General features: G+C 37.2%; 1 protein-coding gene across 1 annotated transcript in view; it reads right to left on the reverse strand.

The window, feature by feature from the left end:
* Positions 1-19,170, reverse strand: part of Cab39 (calcium binding protein 39) — an 81,797-nt gene that overhangs the window by 38,171 nt on the left and 24,456 nt on the right. The window contains exon 2 of the mRNA XM_076866155.2: positions 15,335-15,491. Within this exon, the coding sequence (XP_076722270.1) occupies positions 15,335-15,448 (114 nt within the window). The 5' untranslated portion in view covers positions 15,449-15,491. The remainder of the gene's footprint in view (positions 1-15,334; positions 15,492-19,170) is intronic.

The following is a 19,170-nucleotide window of genomic DNA, read 5'->3' on the forward strand; positions in this document are numbered from 1 at the left end:
GTCTGAGGCGCTCTGGCTGTGACGGAGCTTTCCCGGCCCTCTCCTGTTGAGAGAACCTGTCCGTGTGGGGGTGTAACTGACCACTGACCCCGGAGGCCCAATCACTGACCCTGACCTTGGAGTGCGGCCCCCCCTTCAACCTTCATTGGATGGAATTATCCCCTGAATTTCTTGCTCCCCAATAAAAGGCTACTCCCTGGCGTGCTCTCTCTCTCTCTCTCTCCTGCTAGCCCTGAGTAATCCTTGCTGCCCTGCCGGGCGGTTAGTGGAGGGAACCAGAGAGGGGAGCCGTCTCGGACCTGGTCATAGAAAAAGGTAACTGAGTCTGTGTGTTTATTTCGATCTCACTAGCTAACTTTTATGCCAAGAACCTCATTAATGAAACCATTGCACTGGCCGCATGGTAGAATCTATCTTACTGAACACACATTCAATCTCACCTCATCTTTGACTCTGAAACATTGCTCAGGCCTAGTAACTTTAGAAGAAGTCTTGGCAGTTTCTTATAAAACTGAATATGTGATTACCACACGACTCAGGAACTGAACTCTTGAGCATTTATCCCAAAGGAATAACAACATATGTTCACCTATTGAAATATGTATAACAGTTTTACTAGCTAGAAACTGGAAACAGCCCAGATGTCCTTCCATGGGCCAATGGTTAAACACAGCATGGTACACATCCACAGAATGGAAAAAACTCAGTAATCAAAAGTAATGAACTGGGCTGGGGATGTGGCTCAAGCGGTAGTACGTTCGCCTGGCATGCATGCGGCCCGGGTTCGAACCTCAGCACCACATACAAACAAAGATGTTGTGTCCGCTGAAAACTAAAAAAAAAAAAAAAAAAAAAAAAGCAATGAACTACTGATCAAACCATGGACATGGATCTCATGGGAATACTGATGAATGAAAAAAAAAAAAGGTTACATATCGTATGAATCTATATAACATTCTTCAAATGACAATTTACAGATTAGCAGAACAGATTATCGACTGCTGGTAGAAATTAGGGGTGGGAGAGAAATGGATGTGGCTATTCTAGTGTAGCAAGAGAGGGTTATGATGATGGGGATGTATATTATAAATGTAGTGATGGTTACAGAATAATCACATGGCTGCACATGTGATAAAACTGCACAGAACTACACCCATAAAGGTTGTAATGATGGTGAGCTCTGAATAAGGCCTGTAAACTGCACCAATGCCAATTTCCTGGTTTTAATATTTAATATAGTTATGTGAGATGTAACCATTGGGGGAAAGTAGTGGAAGGGCACATGGGATCTCACTGTGTACATTTTTACAACTTACTATGAAGTAATTTAATTATTATGAATCAAAGTAAGCACTTTTAAAGCAAAATAACAAAAGACCTCTTTAGCTTCCTTAGTATATTCTTATGTTGTATATAAAATTCCCTCCCCCCAATTTTTTGATACTGGGGATTAAGCCCAGGGGTGCTTTTTCACTGAGCGACATCCCCAACAACCCCCCAGCTTTTTCGAGACAGGTCTCCCTGAGTTGCTGAGGGTCTTGCTAAATTGCTGAGGAAGCCTCAAACTTGCAATCCCAACTCGCTGGGATTACAGGCATGCATCACTGTGCCCAGCTATAAGACCTTTTTCAATCTACCAAAATTTATATCTCTAGACTTAACTCCCACCATTCCACTCTATCTCTATAAAACCACACTGAACAGTGCTGCTCTGGTGTTTTTGTTTAACATTTTTTTTTTTTTTTGAGATTTTTTAAACTCACTCTTTACAAAAAAATCATTTTAAATAAAAATCTTCTAAGTATATACCAACCTATATTTACTTCCTTAAATAACAATTCATTCTCAAAAAAGGGATTAAGTGACCTCAATGAAAAAGGAGAGTCTTATATCAAAGTTCATATGAAGACAAAGATGTTAGATGAAGTCTACAAGTAAAATGACAAATATTTGGGGCCAAATATTTGATTATGAGAAAAAGTCCATTATGATATTAATTCCTGTGTTAAATGCTTTTTAAAATCCCAGTGTCTCAAGCTCTTTACTTAAGGTGTTACTTAAAATACTGGGTATTCTAAGGAAAGATCATGGACTAAGAAAAACCTATTAATAAACTTGAGGTGTCAAGGATTACTCTAAGCAAGTTTAGTTACCATGAGTCACTGTTAAATGGCCATGCTATGAAAAGGCTACTACCTCCCCACCTCTTATATTTGCCAGCAAATCCATTCCTCTTGCGTAATGAATGAATATAGCTATTCAACCCAGTGAACACACACATTCATGGTGAGGAAGGGAACCAAGTATTAGCTAAGCAAAGTAGCCATACCTTCTTTACATAGCATGTAGTGGGCAAAGTGTGTAAACAGTCATTACATATACCACATATTTTTGGCTCTTGGCAGTGAAAGACCAAGTCCCATCCCAACCCCATTTGCCAGTTACCTAAAAATAGGGATGGTGAAATCAACCTTTTTAGAAAAAAGGCATAAGGAAATTAGTTTTGTACAAATTCTTCAAGAAGCTGTGGCAAAGTTACTAAGGTACTAGTATTTGCATCACATACAATTCTTAATATGATATCTGTACCGTGTAAAAATAATAGTATATTACAAATAAAGGAATAAACACTCAAATATATTCATCATTTTGTCCAAGGATCATAAGAAACAAATGGGAAAATGCCAGAAACATAATTTTACCATGGGTTTGGCATAGGTATCACTCTTAATATAATGGGTTACCTAGGAAATAATAGTTTTCTATAGCTGGACCATGAGAATAACAACAGGAAACCATTGTACCTCAAAACAAGATGAAGATTTCACTACAAAGCATCTTGCAAAGGATGTTGCTATATCAATGTAAGGATGTGCCAATGATGCACAGATGGAATTTCTCATATAACCAAGTGGTCACCTGGCCTATGCCAATACAGATTTTGAGGAAGCCACCTTCCCTCCACCTATCATTTTCCCCAATATCAAGACAAAATTTACTCCCAGTTATACTTCCACTCAGGTCTGAAACAGATCTAACCCTTGCCTTACAGTAGATACTTCTCCCCTCCAATATTTTACTAGGAGCTATAATGATTCTCTCCATCCTTCAAAGTCCCTCTGCTCAAATCTCGTTCTTTTCACACGAAGTCTCCGATTCATTCAACTATTCCTTATGGCAAAGTTTTGAATTTCCATGCCAGTCTAATTATGTCTCCCTCAATACAGTACAGTTTTTTTTTTTTTTTTACATCTTTGGGCAGATGCCCACACAGAGAATTTAAATAGTTCATTTTTATTATTGTGACCTAGTCTTTCAAAAGCTTTTTCAGGATGTTTTATTATATTATCTATTTTCAGGACAGTCATTTGTGGTTTCTAAGCCACATCTGTCCCAGCTGTTACATGGACCATCTTATTGTCTATTGGGTTATAGTGGGCACATATTTGAAATGCATACTTGATTGAGTTTTGAATTATCAAGATGGTGAACCTGCCTACCACCAAAAATTCCCTTATGCCTCTTTATAGTCCCTTCCCCTCCAATGACCCACTCTATCCCATAGGTCCCAGCCAATTCCCAAGCAATCACTGACCTACATTTTGTAATTATGGATTAGTTTTGTTTTTTAGAGTTTTATACAAATAGAATCATATATAATGTACTGTTAATAATTTTGGCTTCTTTCACTTGACCTAATTATTTTGAGATTCATTAATATTGTTATGTACAGCAATAATTCATTCTTTTTTATTGCTGAGCAGTGTATCATTATATGAGTGTATCCTAACTAGTTTATTCACATACCTGGCTATTTCCTGTTTTGGGCTATTACAAATAAAGCTGCTATGAATGTTTACAGACAAGTCTTTGTGTGGACCTATATTTCTTTCTTTCTTTTTCTTTTTTTGGTACTAGGGATTGAACTAGCTCTCATTGCTGAGCTATATCCCCAGTCCTTTATTTTTTAATTTTGAGATCCTCCTGCCTCAGCTTTCCAATGGACCTACACATCTAGTTATCTTAAGAGTTGAATAGCTAGATCTTATGGTAGATTTAAATTTAGCCTTTTAAGAAATTGCCTGTCGGGGCTGGGGATGTGGCTCAAGTGGTAGCGCGCTCGCCTGGCATGCGTGCGGCCCGGGTTCGATCCTCAGCACCACGTACAAACAAAGATGCTGTGTCCGCCAAGTACTAAAAAATAAATATTAAAAAATTCTCTCTCTCTCTCCCCTCTCTCTCTCTCTCTTTAAAAAAAAAAAAAAAGAAAAAAGAAATTGCCTGTTTTCCGAAGTGTTTGTACCATCTCATATTCTTGCCAGCAAATCCAACACTGTTAACATTTCATACAGTATTTTCAATTTTAACCACTCTAAGCTAGGCAATCGTATTTCATCATGGTTTTACTCTACATTCTCTTAATGATTAACATCTTTTCAAGTGTTTGTCTGCCATCTGTATACCTTATTTGGTGAAGTGTATATTCAAATATTTTAGTAACAAAAACAGCATGGTACTGGTACCAAAACAGGCGGGTGAACCAATGGTACAGAATACAGAGACCAATCCACAAAATTACAACTATCTTATATTTGACAAAGGTGCTAAAACCATGCAATGGAGAAAGGATAGCATCTTCAACAAATGGTGCTGGGAAAACTGGAAATCCATATGCAACAAAATAAATCTGAATCCCTTTCTCTCGCCATGCACAAAAGTTAACTCAAAATGGATCAAGGAGCTTGATATCAAAACAGAGACTCTGCATCTGATAGAAGAAAAAGTTGGCTCTAATCTACATATTGTGGGGTCGGGCTCCAAATTCCTTAATAGGACACCCATAGCACAAGAGTTAAAAACAAGAATCAACAAATGGGACTTACTCAAACTAAAAAGTTTTTTCTCAGCAAGAGAAACAATAAGAGAGGTAAATAGGGAGCCTACATCCTGGGAAAAAATTTTTACTCCTCACATTTCAGATAGAGCCCTAATATCCAGATTATACAAAGAACTCAAAAAATTAAACAATAAGAAAACAAATAACCCAATCAACAAATGGGCCAAGGACCTGAACAGACACTTCTCAGAGGAGGACATACAATCAATCAACAAGTACATGAAAAAATGCTCACCATCTCTAGCAGTCAGAGAAATGCAAATTAAAACCACCCTAAGATACCATCTCACTCCAGTAAGATTGGCAGCCATTAGGAAGTCAAACAACAACAAGTGCTGGCGAGGATGTGGGGAAAAGGGTACACTTGTACATTGCTGGTGGTAATGCAAATTGGTGCGGCCAATTTGGAAAGCAGTATGGAGACTTCCATTTGACCCAGCTATTCCCCTTCTCGGACTATTCCCCAAAGACCTTAAAAGAGCGTACTATAGGGATACAGCTACATCGATGTTCATAGCAGCACAATTCACAATAGCTAGACTGTGGAACCAACCTAGATGCCCTTCAATGATGAAAAAAAAAATGTGGCATTTATACACAATGGAGTATTATTCAGCACTAAAAAATGACAAAATCATGGCATTTGCAGGGAAATGGATGGCATTAGAGCAGATTATGCTAAGTGAAGCTAGCCAATCCCTAAAAAACAAATGCCAAATGTTTTCTTTGATATAAGGAGGGCAACTAAGAACAGAGCAGGGAGGAAGAGCATGAGAAGAAGATTACCATTAAATAGGGATGAGAGGTGGGAGGGAAAGGGAGAGAGAAGGGAAATTGCATGGAAATGGAAGGAGACCCTCATTGTTATACAAAATTACATATAAGAGGAAGTGAGGGGAAAGGGAAAAAAAAACGAGAGAGAGAAATGAATTACAGTAGATGGGGTAGAAAGAGAAGATGGGAGGGGAGGGGGGATAGTAGAGGATAGGAAAGGCAACAGAATACAACAGACACTAGTATGGCAGTATGTAAAAACGTGGATGTGTAACCGATGTGATTCTGCAATCTGTATACGGCGTAAAAATGGGAGTTCATAATCCACTTGAATCAAATGTATGAAATATGATATGTCAAGGGCTTTGTAATGTTTTGAACAACTAAAAAAAACTTTGTAATGTTTTGAACAACTAAAAAAAATCTTCTGCCACTTTTTACTGTTTTCTTATTGTTCGTTTTGAGAATTCTCTATATATTCTGAATGCAATCTTTCATCAGATATATACATTGCAAGGATTTTTTCATGGTCTGTGCCTGGCATGTCTTTTCATTCTTTTAACAGTGCCCATAAATAATGGGTATCTTCCAAACTCATTTAGCTCTTTAATTTTTCTTAACAATGTTTTGTAGTTTTCAGTCTTTCTCTTCCTTTGTCAGATTTATCCCAAAGTATGCCATATTTTCTGATGCTATTCTAAATATTTCAAAATTTCAATCTCAGATTATTCACTGCTACTAATCAGAAATACAACAGATTTTTGTGTAATGACATTGTAACCAATGACCCTGACTAAACTCATTTACTAATTCTATTAGTTGTAGATTCCTTCCTTCAGCTTTTTTTTTTTAAATAATTATGTCATTTAAGAATAAAATGTTTTACTTCTTTCTGATCTGCAAGCCTTCAATAACTTGTCTGCATAGGCAAAGACCTCTAAATACAAAGATAAAGAGAAATGGTGAAAGTGGATATCCCTCTCTCAATCTTAAGAGAGAGAATGAACTAGCCTTTTTTAACACGTTATTATGTTATCTGTAGGGTTTTTGTAGATGCACTTTCTCAGGCTGGGGAATTTACTTTCATTTCTTCTTGCCTGTTTTGTTGTTTTAAATCAGAAATGAATGCTTTTTTCCCCTTTTCATCTACTGATATACTGTTTGACAATAGTGAATTATATTGATTTTGAATGTTGAACTAGCCTTGCATTCTAGAAATAAACCCTACTTGGTATTTAGATTTGATTTGCTAAAATTTAGTATTTTTTGTACCCACCATCATGAGTGATATTGATTTGTAATTTTCTTTTAACATCTTTGTCTGGTTTTGGTATCTGGATAATAATGCTGACCTGATAAGGGTTAAGAGCAATTCTTTCTACTTAAATTTTTGGAAAAGTTAGCAATTCTATTCTTTTGTCCTTAAACATTTGGCAATTTCCAGTGAAATCCTCTAGGCCCAGAGTTTTCTTGGTTGTACCATTATTAGTTAAATTTTAAACTATTTTGACATACGTTCAGGTTATCTGCTTCTTCCTGAGTGAGCCTGGGCAATTTGTGGCTTTCAGGGAATTTGTCCATTTCATCTAAAGCTATCAAATTTATGGCATGAGATTGTTTATAATACTATTACCCTTTCAAGATCTGTAGAATCTGGAGTGATGTTAACTTTCTCATCCTATATATTAGTAACTTCTGTTTTTTCTTTCCTGACTAATCTTAGCTAGAATTTATTGATTTTTGAATCCTTACATTTTTTCTGCTCCAAAAATTAGCTGATTTCAGTTTTGATAGTTATTTCCTTTTGCCTATTTTATATATAATTCACTTTTTTTTTCTACCTTCTTAAAGTGGAGGCTAAGACTGTCCTTCCTTTCTAACATTTAGTGTTGTAATGGTTTAGCAGTATTCCACTGATTCTGTTGTTTTCACTTTTATTCCATTCAAACCACTTTTTTTTTTTTTTTTTTGCGGGGGTGGGGGGGTTGGGTAGGGGTGGGTACTGTGGATTGAGCTCAGGGATGTTTAACCACTGATTCACATCCCCAGTCCTTTTATGTTTTACATTGAGACAGGGTTTTGCTAAATTTCTCAAAGCCTCTCTAAATTGCTGAGGCTGGCTTTGAACTCACATCCTTCTGCCTCAGTCACCATGCCCAACTTCAAACCACTTTCTAATACCTCTTTGATCCATGAGTTAATTTCTAAATATTTTGGATTTCCAAGGATATATTACTGATATTTAATTCCAGAACAGCATGGAACATATTGTATATAATTTCATCCTTCAAAATGTACTAAGACTTATTTTTATGGCCTAAAATATGGTCCATGTTGGTAAATGTTCCACCTGCAATTCAAATGAATGTGTAGGTTGGTTCTGCTGTTGTTGAGTGGAGTGTTCTATAATTTATTCAGATCAAGTTGGTTGATAGCATCATTTTGGTCTATAAGAAAATCCCTTCATTATATTCATGAAAGTACCAGATTTCTAATTATAACTATGGATTTGGTTAGTTCTTTCAGTTTTATTATTTTTGGTTATTTTGAAGCTCTGATTTTTAGGAATGTAAGCATTCAGGATTGTTATATCCATGGATTAAATGATCCCTATACTTTATCATGAAATGGCTTATTTTTCCTTGGAAATTTTCTTTGCTCTGAAATCTATTTGTCTGCTTTTAACAGAGGCATGTCAGTTTTCTTTTGACAAGAGTTAAATGTACATTTTCCCATCTTTTTAATCTATTTGTAGTGTTACCTGTATATTTCTTATAGGCAGCATATAGTTGAGATTTTTTTCATCCAGACGATCTCTGTTTTTAAACAAGTGTTTAGATCATTTATATTTAATGTTATTATTTATACATACACTGGACTCTACCATCTTATTTGTCCCATCTGTTATTTAATCTTTTCCCTTTTTTTGGTCTTCTTTTAGATTCATCATGCATTTCCAATGATTGTGTACTTCTATGCTATTTTTCTTTGCTGGCATTTAGTCTTTGTTGTTGTTTTTTTCCTAAGATTAAGCAAGGAGCCATACTTTTATCCATATTACAGTTTATAAGTTAAGATTATACATCACCACCAGATAATTAACTATTCTTTGGAGCCTGATTCAGTCACTCACATGATTTTCCTATCTTCCTCCAATTTTTGCCATTTACAATATTAAGTTCTTTAATTTTTGTCTTTAGCAGTCATAAAGAGTTCAGAAGAGAATAATATGACAGTGGTTCATGTTAACTCTGCTTTCTATTCCACTTTCAACCAATACAAATATTTATTCAACTATGTCTTTTAGAAGGCTTATTTTTAACAGGAGCAAGTAAACATCACTGAGTGTATTACACAGAAAAAGAGAAAAAGGTCTAAGGGAATTGGAGTGCAATAGGGTAGGGCTGCATTTTCAATAGGGGGCTGGCTAAAAAATGGCATTTGAGCAAAGACTTGAAAAAAGGAAGTAAAGGATGTTGAGAGCCACAGCCGAAGGGGCCCCAGCATATGGAGGTGGCCTTGTCAGTTGGACACTTATGTCCTCTGGTGATAGAAAGGTGTTAGTAGCAGTCTCCTGTAGAGGTGGTGCTGTTGGTTGGACAAGGGGGCCCAATGCTCCGGGGCCCAAAACCACAAATATACGGAGCACTGGAGGAACCCAGCAACCCCATCAGGGTAGTGCCCAGGACACATTGTCCATCAGATCCCTCATCAGACAAACCAGAGGGAGCGCAGGGTTGGACATCTGTGCCTCCGCCAGAGCAGTACTAACTCCAGAGATGGGAGTTCAAATCATTCCCACAGGGGTAAAAGGACCTCTTCCCAAAGGAACAGTAGGCTTATTATTGGGACGCAGCTCTTCTACTCTAAAAGGACTTATGATAAGTCCTGGGGTAATTGATCCCGATTATGAAGGTGAAATAAAAATTATAGCCAGTTCTCCAAACGGTATATCTGTAATTTCACCAGGAGATAGAATAGCACAGTTACTAATAATACCAAGCCTACATGATAAATTTTCCAGTTGTGCTGTAGAAAGAGGTTCCAAGGGATTAGGCTCCACAGGTGTAGATTGGGCTATGCTGTCTTTAAATTTAGATTCTCGCCCCATGCTAAAACTAAATATTCAAGGACATGAATTCAATGGGCTACTGGATACAGGTGCAGACCTTAGCATCATCTCTCATCAAGAATGGCCAAAACATTGGCCATTACAACAAGCCACTCAAACGCTTCGAGGCCTAGGAGTGGCGACTAATCCCCATAGAAGTGCAATGGTATTAGATTGGAAGGATCCTGAAGGATGTGAAGGAACTATACAGCCATATGTATTGGATCATCTTCCTATAAATTTATGGGGATGAGATGTCCTAGATCAATTAGGTTTGACATTAACAAATAACATCAACCAAAATGCACCCACTATTATGACTAGACAAGGTTTTAGGAAAGGAAAAAGATTAGAAAAACAAAAACAAGCTATAGCAGCACCAATACAAATAGATCAAGGAACAGACAGACATGGGTTGGATTTTCAGAAAGGGCCACTGAGACAATAAAAATTACTTGGAAATCAGAAAGACCAGTATGGGTTCCTCAGTGGCCTCTGACTAAAGAAAAGATACAAGCAGCCCATGATCTGGTCAAACAACAATTAGCGGAAGGACATATACAACCTTCTGTATCTCCCCATAATACTCCCATTTTTGTCATCAAAAAGAAATCTGGTAAATGGAGATTATTGCAAGATTTAAGAGCCATTAATAATGAGATGGTTATTAAGGGACCTGCTCAATCGGCGATTCCTCAATTGTCTGCTTTGCCAAAAACTTGGTATGTTTTAGTTATAGATATTAAAGATTGTTTTTTTTCAATTCCAATTCATCCTGAGGATAGTCCACGTTTTGCATTTACTATCCCTGCACTGAATCATGAAGGTCCTGATCAGAGATATGAATGGAAAGTACTCCCTCAAGGGATGGCTAACAGCCCAACTATATGTCAAATTTATGTTAACAAAGCAATCCAGCCACTTAGAAATCAAAATCCTGAACTACAAATATTTCACTATATGGATGATGTACTATTAGCACACAAAGCTAAAAACACATTGCTAGAATGTTATGCCACACTTACAAACTTATTAAAAAATTACAATCTAGAGATAGCAATAGATAAAGTACAATTAAATTTTCCAATTAATTATTTGGGAGTTCTATTATCCTCAACCATGGTCCGTCCACCAAAAATTCAAATACGAGTAGATCAACTCAAATCACTTAATGACGTTCAAAAGTTATTAGGAGACATAAATTGGATAAGGCCTTATCTAGGTATACCAACAGGAGAGTTGGGACCTTTATTTGATATCCTAAAAGGTCCATCAGATCCAAATTCACCCCGAATGTTAACGCCTAAAGCAAGAAAGGCATTAAAAATCATTGAAACATATATGGAAAATATGCATTTGCATAGAATTGATATAAGTTTGCCTTTATTATTTATTGTACTACCAACAAAAAATATTCCTACAGGAGTATTTTGGCAAGAAGGTCCATTATTATGGATACATTTATCTTATTCTCCTAACACTATTCTTACTAAGTATCCTGAGGCTGTAGGACAATTAATACTCAAAGGAATAAAAGCAGCAAAGGGAGTGTTTGAAATTTCTCCCAATAAAATTATTACTCCATATACTATGAATCAAATTGATGAGTTAGCTAATGAGTTAAATACTTGGGCAATAATCATGTGCAAATCTAATGTTTCATTTGATAACCACTTACCATCTAATCCTTTATTGTCTTTTTGGTCATCGCATCCTGTAATTTTTCCAAAAATGACAAGAAAAACACCTATCGGGAATGCTCCAAATATATTCACTGATGGATCAAATAATGGTACAGCAGCAATAGTTACACCTGATCAAACTTTTACATTTTTAGTACCCAAACAATCAGCTCAAAAGGTAGAGCTTAATGCAGTATTACAAGCTTTTGTGATGTTTAAAGATTCTGTATTTAATTTATTTTCTGACAGTCAGTATATAGTTAATGCTATAGTATCCCTTGAAGATGCTGGTAGGATTTCCCCTTCCTCTACTGTTTTCTCTTTGCTTTCCACTATACAAAGTCTAATCTGGGACAGAAAAGATCCATTCTTTATAGGACATATCAGGGCACATACAGGATTGCCTGGAGCCCTTAGTTTGGGCAATAATTTAGCAGATAAAACTACACATGACATACATATTTTCTCTACACTAGGAGACAGCTGGTAAAGAACATTTGAGGCAAAGGGAATAGCCAAATGCAAAGGCCTACAGACCAGAGTGTGACTGAAGCACACAAGGAAAGATGGCCAATGTGTGGAAGAGTACTTAGAAGATACCATATTAAGGTCATGGGCCTGATTATCTAGGCCAGGAGTTAGCATTTGTTTTTCTGTAAATGGGCAGAGAGTAAGTATTTTAGTCTTTGTAGGCCACATAAGGTCTCTACCACATAATTCTTTGCTTTTGTAACCAACACTTTAAAAAATGTAAAACCCATTTCTTAGCTCATGAGCCTTACAAAAATAGGCCTAGGAATGATTTGGCTGCAGAATGTACATTAGACCCATGTAAGTAAGGACTTTGACTCTTATTCCAAGGAAATTATTATTTGACTCTGTTTTGAAAGAACCATTGTGGCTGTAGAGAGGCAAGGGAGACCAGTTAAGAGGACAACACAGTAATACAAAGCAGAGATAATGATAGTTCAGGCCAATATTAGATAGTAACAAAGAAAATGAGAAGAGGTGATTAAATTCTGTATTTTTATTTATTTTCTTCTTCACATAACATAGATGAATTTGAGGAGTGAGAAAGGAGTCATGGATGACTTTTTGGCTTGAAAAACTAGATAGAATTTTGTATACCACAATTGTGGAGACTGTGAATAGAACAGATTTTGAAGTATGTTTTGATTCAAAATAGAGTGAATTTCTATTGGTTGAATTCCAAAATATCTTGCTGTGATCTGAATGGAATTGCTTTCAGCTTAAAAAAAAATAATTTGTAAAGAAATGGCATCTTAACTATTTTCCATATTTCTATCTGTTAACAGATCAAGTATTCTTCCATGCCTCTTGCCGCTGTCTGGCTGGGCACAAGATCACGAGCCACTCAAACAGGAACAAACTTTATTTGAAAAAACTGCCAACACCACGTCCTTGCCCGGGAAGCTTCCCGATCCACCCACGCGGCGTTCTGCCGGTTCCTTCCCGGAACTCCAGCGCAAGCGCCTCCCCCAGAATTCCCTCCTACTGCACTTTCCCAACCAATGGGAACTCTCCAGGAGTCCCGCAGCAGGAGTCCGGTATCCATATGAATGTAATTTTTAACATAATCATATCATCTCAATGGCTAGCTGGCATCACCTTTCAATCAAAAATGCCATGCATCATATTAATTGGCTGTGGCTCCCAGCACCTCTAAATTAGGTTCTATGGTTTTCTTCAAGTGGAGAGTTCTAAAAGAGCAGTATTGAGGACTATTATCCCCAGTGCTTTAAATGACACCCAGCACAAAACAGGTATTCAATATAGTCTGTTGAGAGCTGGGGTGTAGTTTAGTGGTATAGTACTTGCTCAGGATGAGAGAGACCTGGGTTCAATCCCCAGCATAATAAAAATAAAAACAAGCACATGCAATATTAGTTTGGTGAACAAAATATATTTAAGAGAGTGGACATCACATTTAGGCACTGCAAAAGATGATGAATCATTTTAAATTCATGGAATGCACACAATATCCTGTCAACAATTAGCAGTTTCAGGATAAGGATGAAGAAGCAGCCATTGTGGGCAGTTCCAGCAGACAGGCAGCGTGTCTGCTTCTGTGGGGTTTCCTCTCCCTCACACTGCCTCTTTAGCTCTGCTGTGATCCCAGGTACCACATATGGGTGTCACCCCTGCTTCTTGCTGGTGTGGCTTCCTCTACCCAGGCAAACCTGTAGACTACTAGGACTGCTGGGTGTTGCAGTAGATGTCCAGCAGTGAAAGGAAAGCCAGGTTATGTACTCTTACCCTGAGGTAGAGATATTGCTGTGATTCTGCCAAAAGTCTCCTCTACTTTCCCGAGGACACGTTTCTAGTTTCTGGAACTAGACTTTTCATATTTTTATAACCTAACTGATTATCTTCAGTAAGATGGGAAGAGTTCTTGAATTCTATGTTTCATATCACTTATCTTACCCAGAAGTTCTCTTAGAATCTCTTTCTCTCTCTATATATTTTAACTATTTCAATTAGCCTGGCTTCCCAGTCCAAAGGGCATTAGAAAGAACAGCATGCACCTAGTTCATCAGAATCAGGTACTGTGGAGGACACAAGTAGTCCATAAATGACATACCGATCAAGGAGTTTGCATTCAAGTAAGGAAGACAAAAATACAACACAAACATAATTAGGCTGAAAATGGTGGCACTTCTGACATTTCCTAGATAGGTGCCTACATGGTGGGGATTTGTTTTAGTGGGCAGGGTTGAGATAGGAGAGAGGAAGTATTCTGATAAACAATCTAGGGGAGAAAAGAAAAAAAAAAAAATGGGCGGGGCATGGTAGTGCATGCCTATAATTCCAGCAACTCAGTAGGAGAAGGCAGGAGGATCACCAGTTCAAAGCTAGCCTCAGCAAAAGTGAGGCGCTAAATAACTTAGTAAGATCCTATCTCTATACAAAATAGGGCTGAGGATGTGGGATGTGGCTCAGTGATCAAGTGCCCTTGAGTTCAATCCCCAGTACAACAACAACAACAACAACAACAAAATCATAAGGGTAGTTTTGAATGATAAGTGGGGGCTTTGGTGGAAATCCAGCAAGAGGGAACATGATTTCAGGCAGCACAGAAAGACAAAGGCATTAAAAACAAGTGCATTTAATTATCTGACTTGGTGTAGGTTGCTGGAGCCTACAGAATAAGGGAGAAAGAAATTAAAATTCACCTACAGAAGAGAGCATATCATAAAGGGTCTTGTGTGTCTGTACTGAACATTTAAATCATAGAGCATATTTTAGGAAGGACAGTAAGAAGGTAACTACTAAGATCCAAAAGAAAGATTATGAGGCTCTTCTTCAAGCAGAAATAAGACTCAGATTCTATTCATAAACCTTTATGAAACAGAATATACAATATTTAGTGGAAATGCTCTTTCAGGAATCAGGTGGCAAGACATGACTGGGATGGAGTCAGGTTTGGGCTATGTCGAATGGAAGAGAGGGAGAGTATGGACATTGAGAACATGGAAAGAAAACCAGAAGCAGTATCCTCCCAGGAAGATTTTGGTGGGAACACTGCTTTCAAGAATCAGAGAAAACATTTCAAGAATGATATAAACACTTTGTAAATTTCAACAGAAGAAGAAACAAAAAGGTGAGAATGTCTGTGAGATGGATGCATAGCAGAAAACTTGTTTCAGCAGCAGCAGCAACAAGCAAATGCCATATTAGGACTAGATCTTAAAACCCCCCCAATCAGGAGTAGAGTGCTTACCCAGCATGTGTGAGGCACAGGGTTTGATTCTCAGAACCACATATAAATAAATAAAATAAAGATGCACTGACAACTAAATATATTTAAAAAATAAAAAACAAAACCCCCCAAATCACCCATATCCATACCTTCTCTGCTTTTTTGTCAGAAATGTCCTGCTTTTCCAGAACAGCCATGCTCTCCTTCAGGTTCTTCACGATGTCTGCTGGAGATTTGTGAGACTTCCCAAATGGGAACGGCATGACGGCAACAACAGAGGCCTCCGACGCACTCTGCCTGCTTGACCTGCAACAAGCACAAATCTCAGGTGAGAAACATGGGGTCAACAGAAGACATTCTTATCAAATAGGGAGGAAATCAGTGCTTAAGAAAGTCATAACTTTCATAATCAATAGAAATTGGGAGACCCACTAATATATGGAAAAAAATGATAACAGAGATGCCTTGGAATTATAGAACATTGTACTTTTCAAAATTTTCTTTCTTTTCAAATCCTCGGTTTTCCTAACCACCCAGCCAAGAAAGAACCTGCCGATGCTACTGATATAGGTAGGTACAGTTACTGGTATCACTCACAGGGCAACATCTACTGTCAAATCCAATGCTAAGCATTTAATTCATCTTTTAACAGAATCCTATAGTATTATCATTTACAGGTCAAGTTTAGCAAGGTTGAGAATCTGGCTCAAGGTACTAAGTGGTTAAAAAAAGCACTCAGGTCTGTCTTAACCAGTACCCTTAATCACTACATTATACCTACAATTAATAGTTCTCTATTCTAAAGTCATGAGTGAGGCAAAAAGCCAGAGGAAGCTTTAGTCACACGGCACCAGCAAAACAGGTCTTTTATCTAGGTCTCTCCCAATGCTCCTGTCCAGTTCTTGTTGCTCCTCCCAAGCACCCCAGTGGGCTTCACTGGACATGTGCATACTTCCTCAACATGGCTACCCTTCTATTCAGTCAATCGCAGTGTCTCAGAGATGAAAGAACCTTGGACAAATCTCCCAACAGATCTTCAAAGCTCTCATGTGACACTTTCAACATATACCCTTAAGGAATGGATGTTAAAGAACTCACTTGATAAAACCCTAGAGATATTGAACTTATGAAAGTTCTTAATATTTTGGATATTACATTATCCAAAGGAGGACATACAACTACTCCAAGAAGTCATCGTGAAAAAAGGTTAACAGAACAAAAAATGGAAGTGCTTGAGAACATATTAGAAGTTACGATTTCGTTTTTTATTTAATAAACTAAAAAGAAGTTAAACTACGGAATCACTTCATGGTTTCAAACTGTGAATTCCAACTTTATATTTAACTGCTCCAGGTGTCTCCATACTTCCTACCCCTGAACCAGCGTAAGAAAACATAGGTCTTAAATCCTCCAACCCTACTTTGTCCCCGCCTACATGTAAACTCAGTATCTCTGTCACACAGCATCACACTTCTTTTGAGCTCTCCCTACGATTTTATTGAATATTGAATATTTCCCCCCCTAAAGTTTAAGATACGATAACATACATATCTGTTTACAAAGAACAAAGACTTCAGGGGTATACAAAATTACATACAAGAGGAAGTGAGGGGAAAGGAGGGAAAATATAAGGGGGAGAAATGAATTACAGTAGAGGGGGTAGAGAGAGAAGAGGGGAGGGGAGGGGGGAGGGGGGATAGTAGAGGATAGGAAAGGCAGCAGAATACAACAGTCTCCAGAATGGCAATATGTAAATCAATGGTTGTGCAACTGAAGTGATTCTGCAATCTGTATATGGGGTAAAAATGGGAGTTCATATCCACTTGAATCAAAGTGTGAAATATGATATATCAAGAACTATGTAATGTTTTGAACAACCTACAATAAAAATTAATTAAAAAAAAAAAAAAAAAAGAACAAAGACTTAGGGGAAAACCATGTAAATGAATGCTAATGTTAAGACTATAGTTAAATCATAAACAAGTATGCTATTTCTCAAAGGTTTTGATATGATGTGTTCTAACCAATCTGTTCCAAAAATATCACCTATCTCAGCTTCTGTCAGCTTATAAATTCTTTTTTGATCAAATTAAAAACACATCTTCATTAACCAAAGAGAGATAGCCTAACATGGGTCTTCTTAAAATTCAAAGATAAGCTTAAGTCCATTTCTAAGTATCTTTCTATAAGAAGTCTGGATGGACTACAGGAGAATCACTCCCCAATAGCTGTTAAATTATCTCTGATTATCTGGCTACATGGCAGACAAATTCTGGATTTTTCTTTCCCAAATCATTTTTTAAAAAAATGGCGGGGAAGGGGGGCATGCAGGTTGCTTCTACATAAATATAATAGTTCACACTCAAATTCTCTGAAAATATTATCTTTCCTATTTGTGATTGTGCAAATCACAGCAGTGATGCTCTATATATGTCAATGTTGGTGGAGAGTAGGACTGTTTACTGGAATATTTTGCAGAAAGTATTTAGAACCCTGGCTCAATGGTGGAAGAGGTGATTTTCCAGGGTAAAGGAGTTAAAGTTCTACTGAAAGTCAAAATATGAAAAAACTTCAAATTTAAGAATACCCACATGGAATGATCAAGTAGACAGATAATTCATGTGCCTAGAACATTGCTTACAGCAGGTAAGAAAAGCAATGCTTTAAGAAATAAAAGATCTTGCCAGGCATAGTGGCACCCACCTGTAATCCCAACTGCTTGGGAGGCTGAGGCAGGTAGAGCTCAAGTTTGAGGTCAGCTTGGGCAACACAGCGAGACCCTTTCTCAAAATAATAATTAAAAAGGGGCAGGAGGGGGGCTGGGGTTGTGGCTCAGCGGTAGAGGGCTCACCTAGCATGTGCACAGCGTTGGGTTTGATCCTCAGCACCACATAAAAATAAATAAATAAAATAAAGGTATTGTGTCCAACTACAATTAAAAAAAAATTAAAAAGGTAGGTGGTGGTGCTGATACAGTGGGGGAAAAGAGAGGAAAAAATGAAAAAAAAAAGTTCTTAAGCATGTTAGATTAACATGCCCAGTACTGTGTATTGATTTTGTGTTGCTAAATTTGCAATTAGTATAATAAAAGAAAGCCAAAACAGCTACTGAAGCAGAAATATCTGTCTCAAAAGCAACACAGTGAAATCATGGATGATAAAACAATTAGTCAAAAGAGTTGAAAGTGTTACCTCTGGGGGGCAAGAAAAGGGTGAGAATCCGGTATTTTTTTTTTTTTTTTTAGGTACCTTTTTTGTAACTATTTGAGACTCCTTTAATTACTGATAAACATATTATCACTGATAAACAAAAAGCCTAAACTTACAGAAAATGGATAAACAATCCATCCTTAGTACTTGAAACTTACTTAACAAGCCACAAACATGTTCAGGTTACTATATTAATCTAAATGCAGACATTTTCTATTTTATTCAATTCCACTTATTAAAATACAAGGGTGTTATATAACTAATTAGAACAAATTTAAAAAAATACACAGGTGACTAAACAATTTCATGAATTACCAATTGGTTTTAGTGATAATAAAGAGGAATAGGAAGATATGGAACCAAATAGACTTCATGTTTTAATTCTTGCTTCAATCTTTTTACTGTTATCTATACTCACAAGAAATTTTAGCAATTCTTGCACAGAACAACACATCACCTTCAGAAGATGCTCAAATTATATAGCAAAGACACACTGCTCTTGAGGGACTCTCATCAGTACTGCCTTCTCCATGCAGTAGAGACAAAGCCTTCCAAAAAGCCTGGTCTACCATGCCAGGAGTATTGTTCAGAGTGCTTTGAGACCTAGAAACATGTGAAACACATAGGCACCAGTCTTTGTTTCTGACTGCCTTTCTCATTTATCCTTTTCCTCATCATTATTTCCTTAAGTAAGAAACTGAAGGGATTTTAGGAAATAATAAGAACTCACTGAATAAGGCCCTTCTTCAATAATTTTTCTCTGCCCTTAGATTAGA

The sequence above is a fragment of the Callospermophilus lateralis genome, chromosome 9 (assembly GCF_048772815.1).
Source record: "Callospermophilus lateralis isolate mCalLat2 chromosome 9, mCalLat2.hap1, whole genome shotgun sequence".
Lineage (NCBI taxonomy): Eukaryota > Metazoa > Chordata > Mammalia > Rodentia > Sciuridae > Callospermophilus > Callospermophilus lateralis.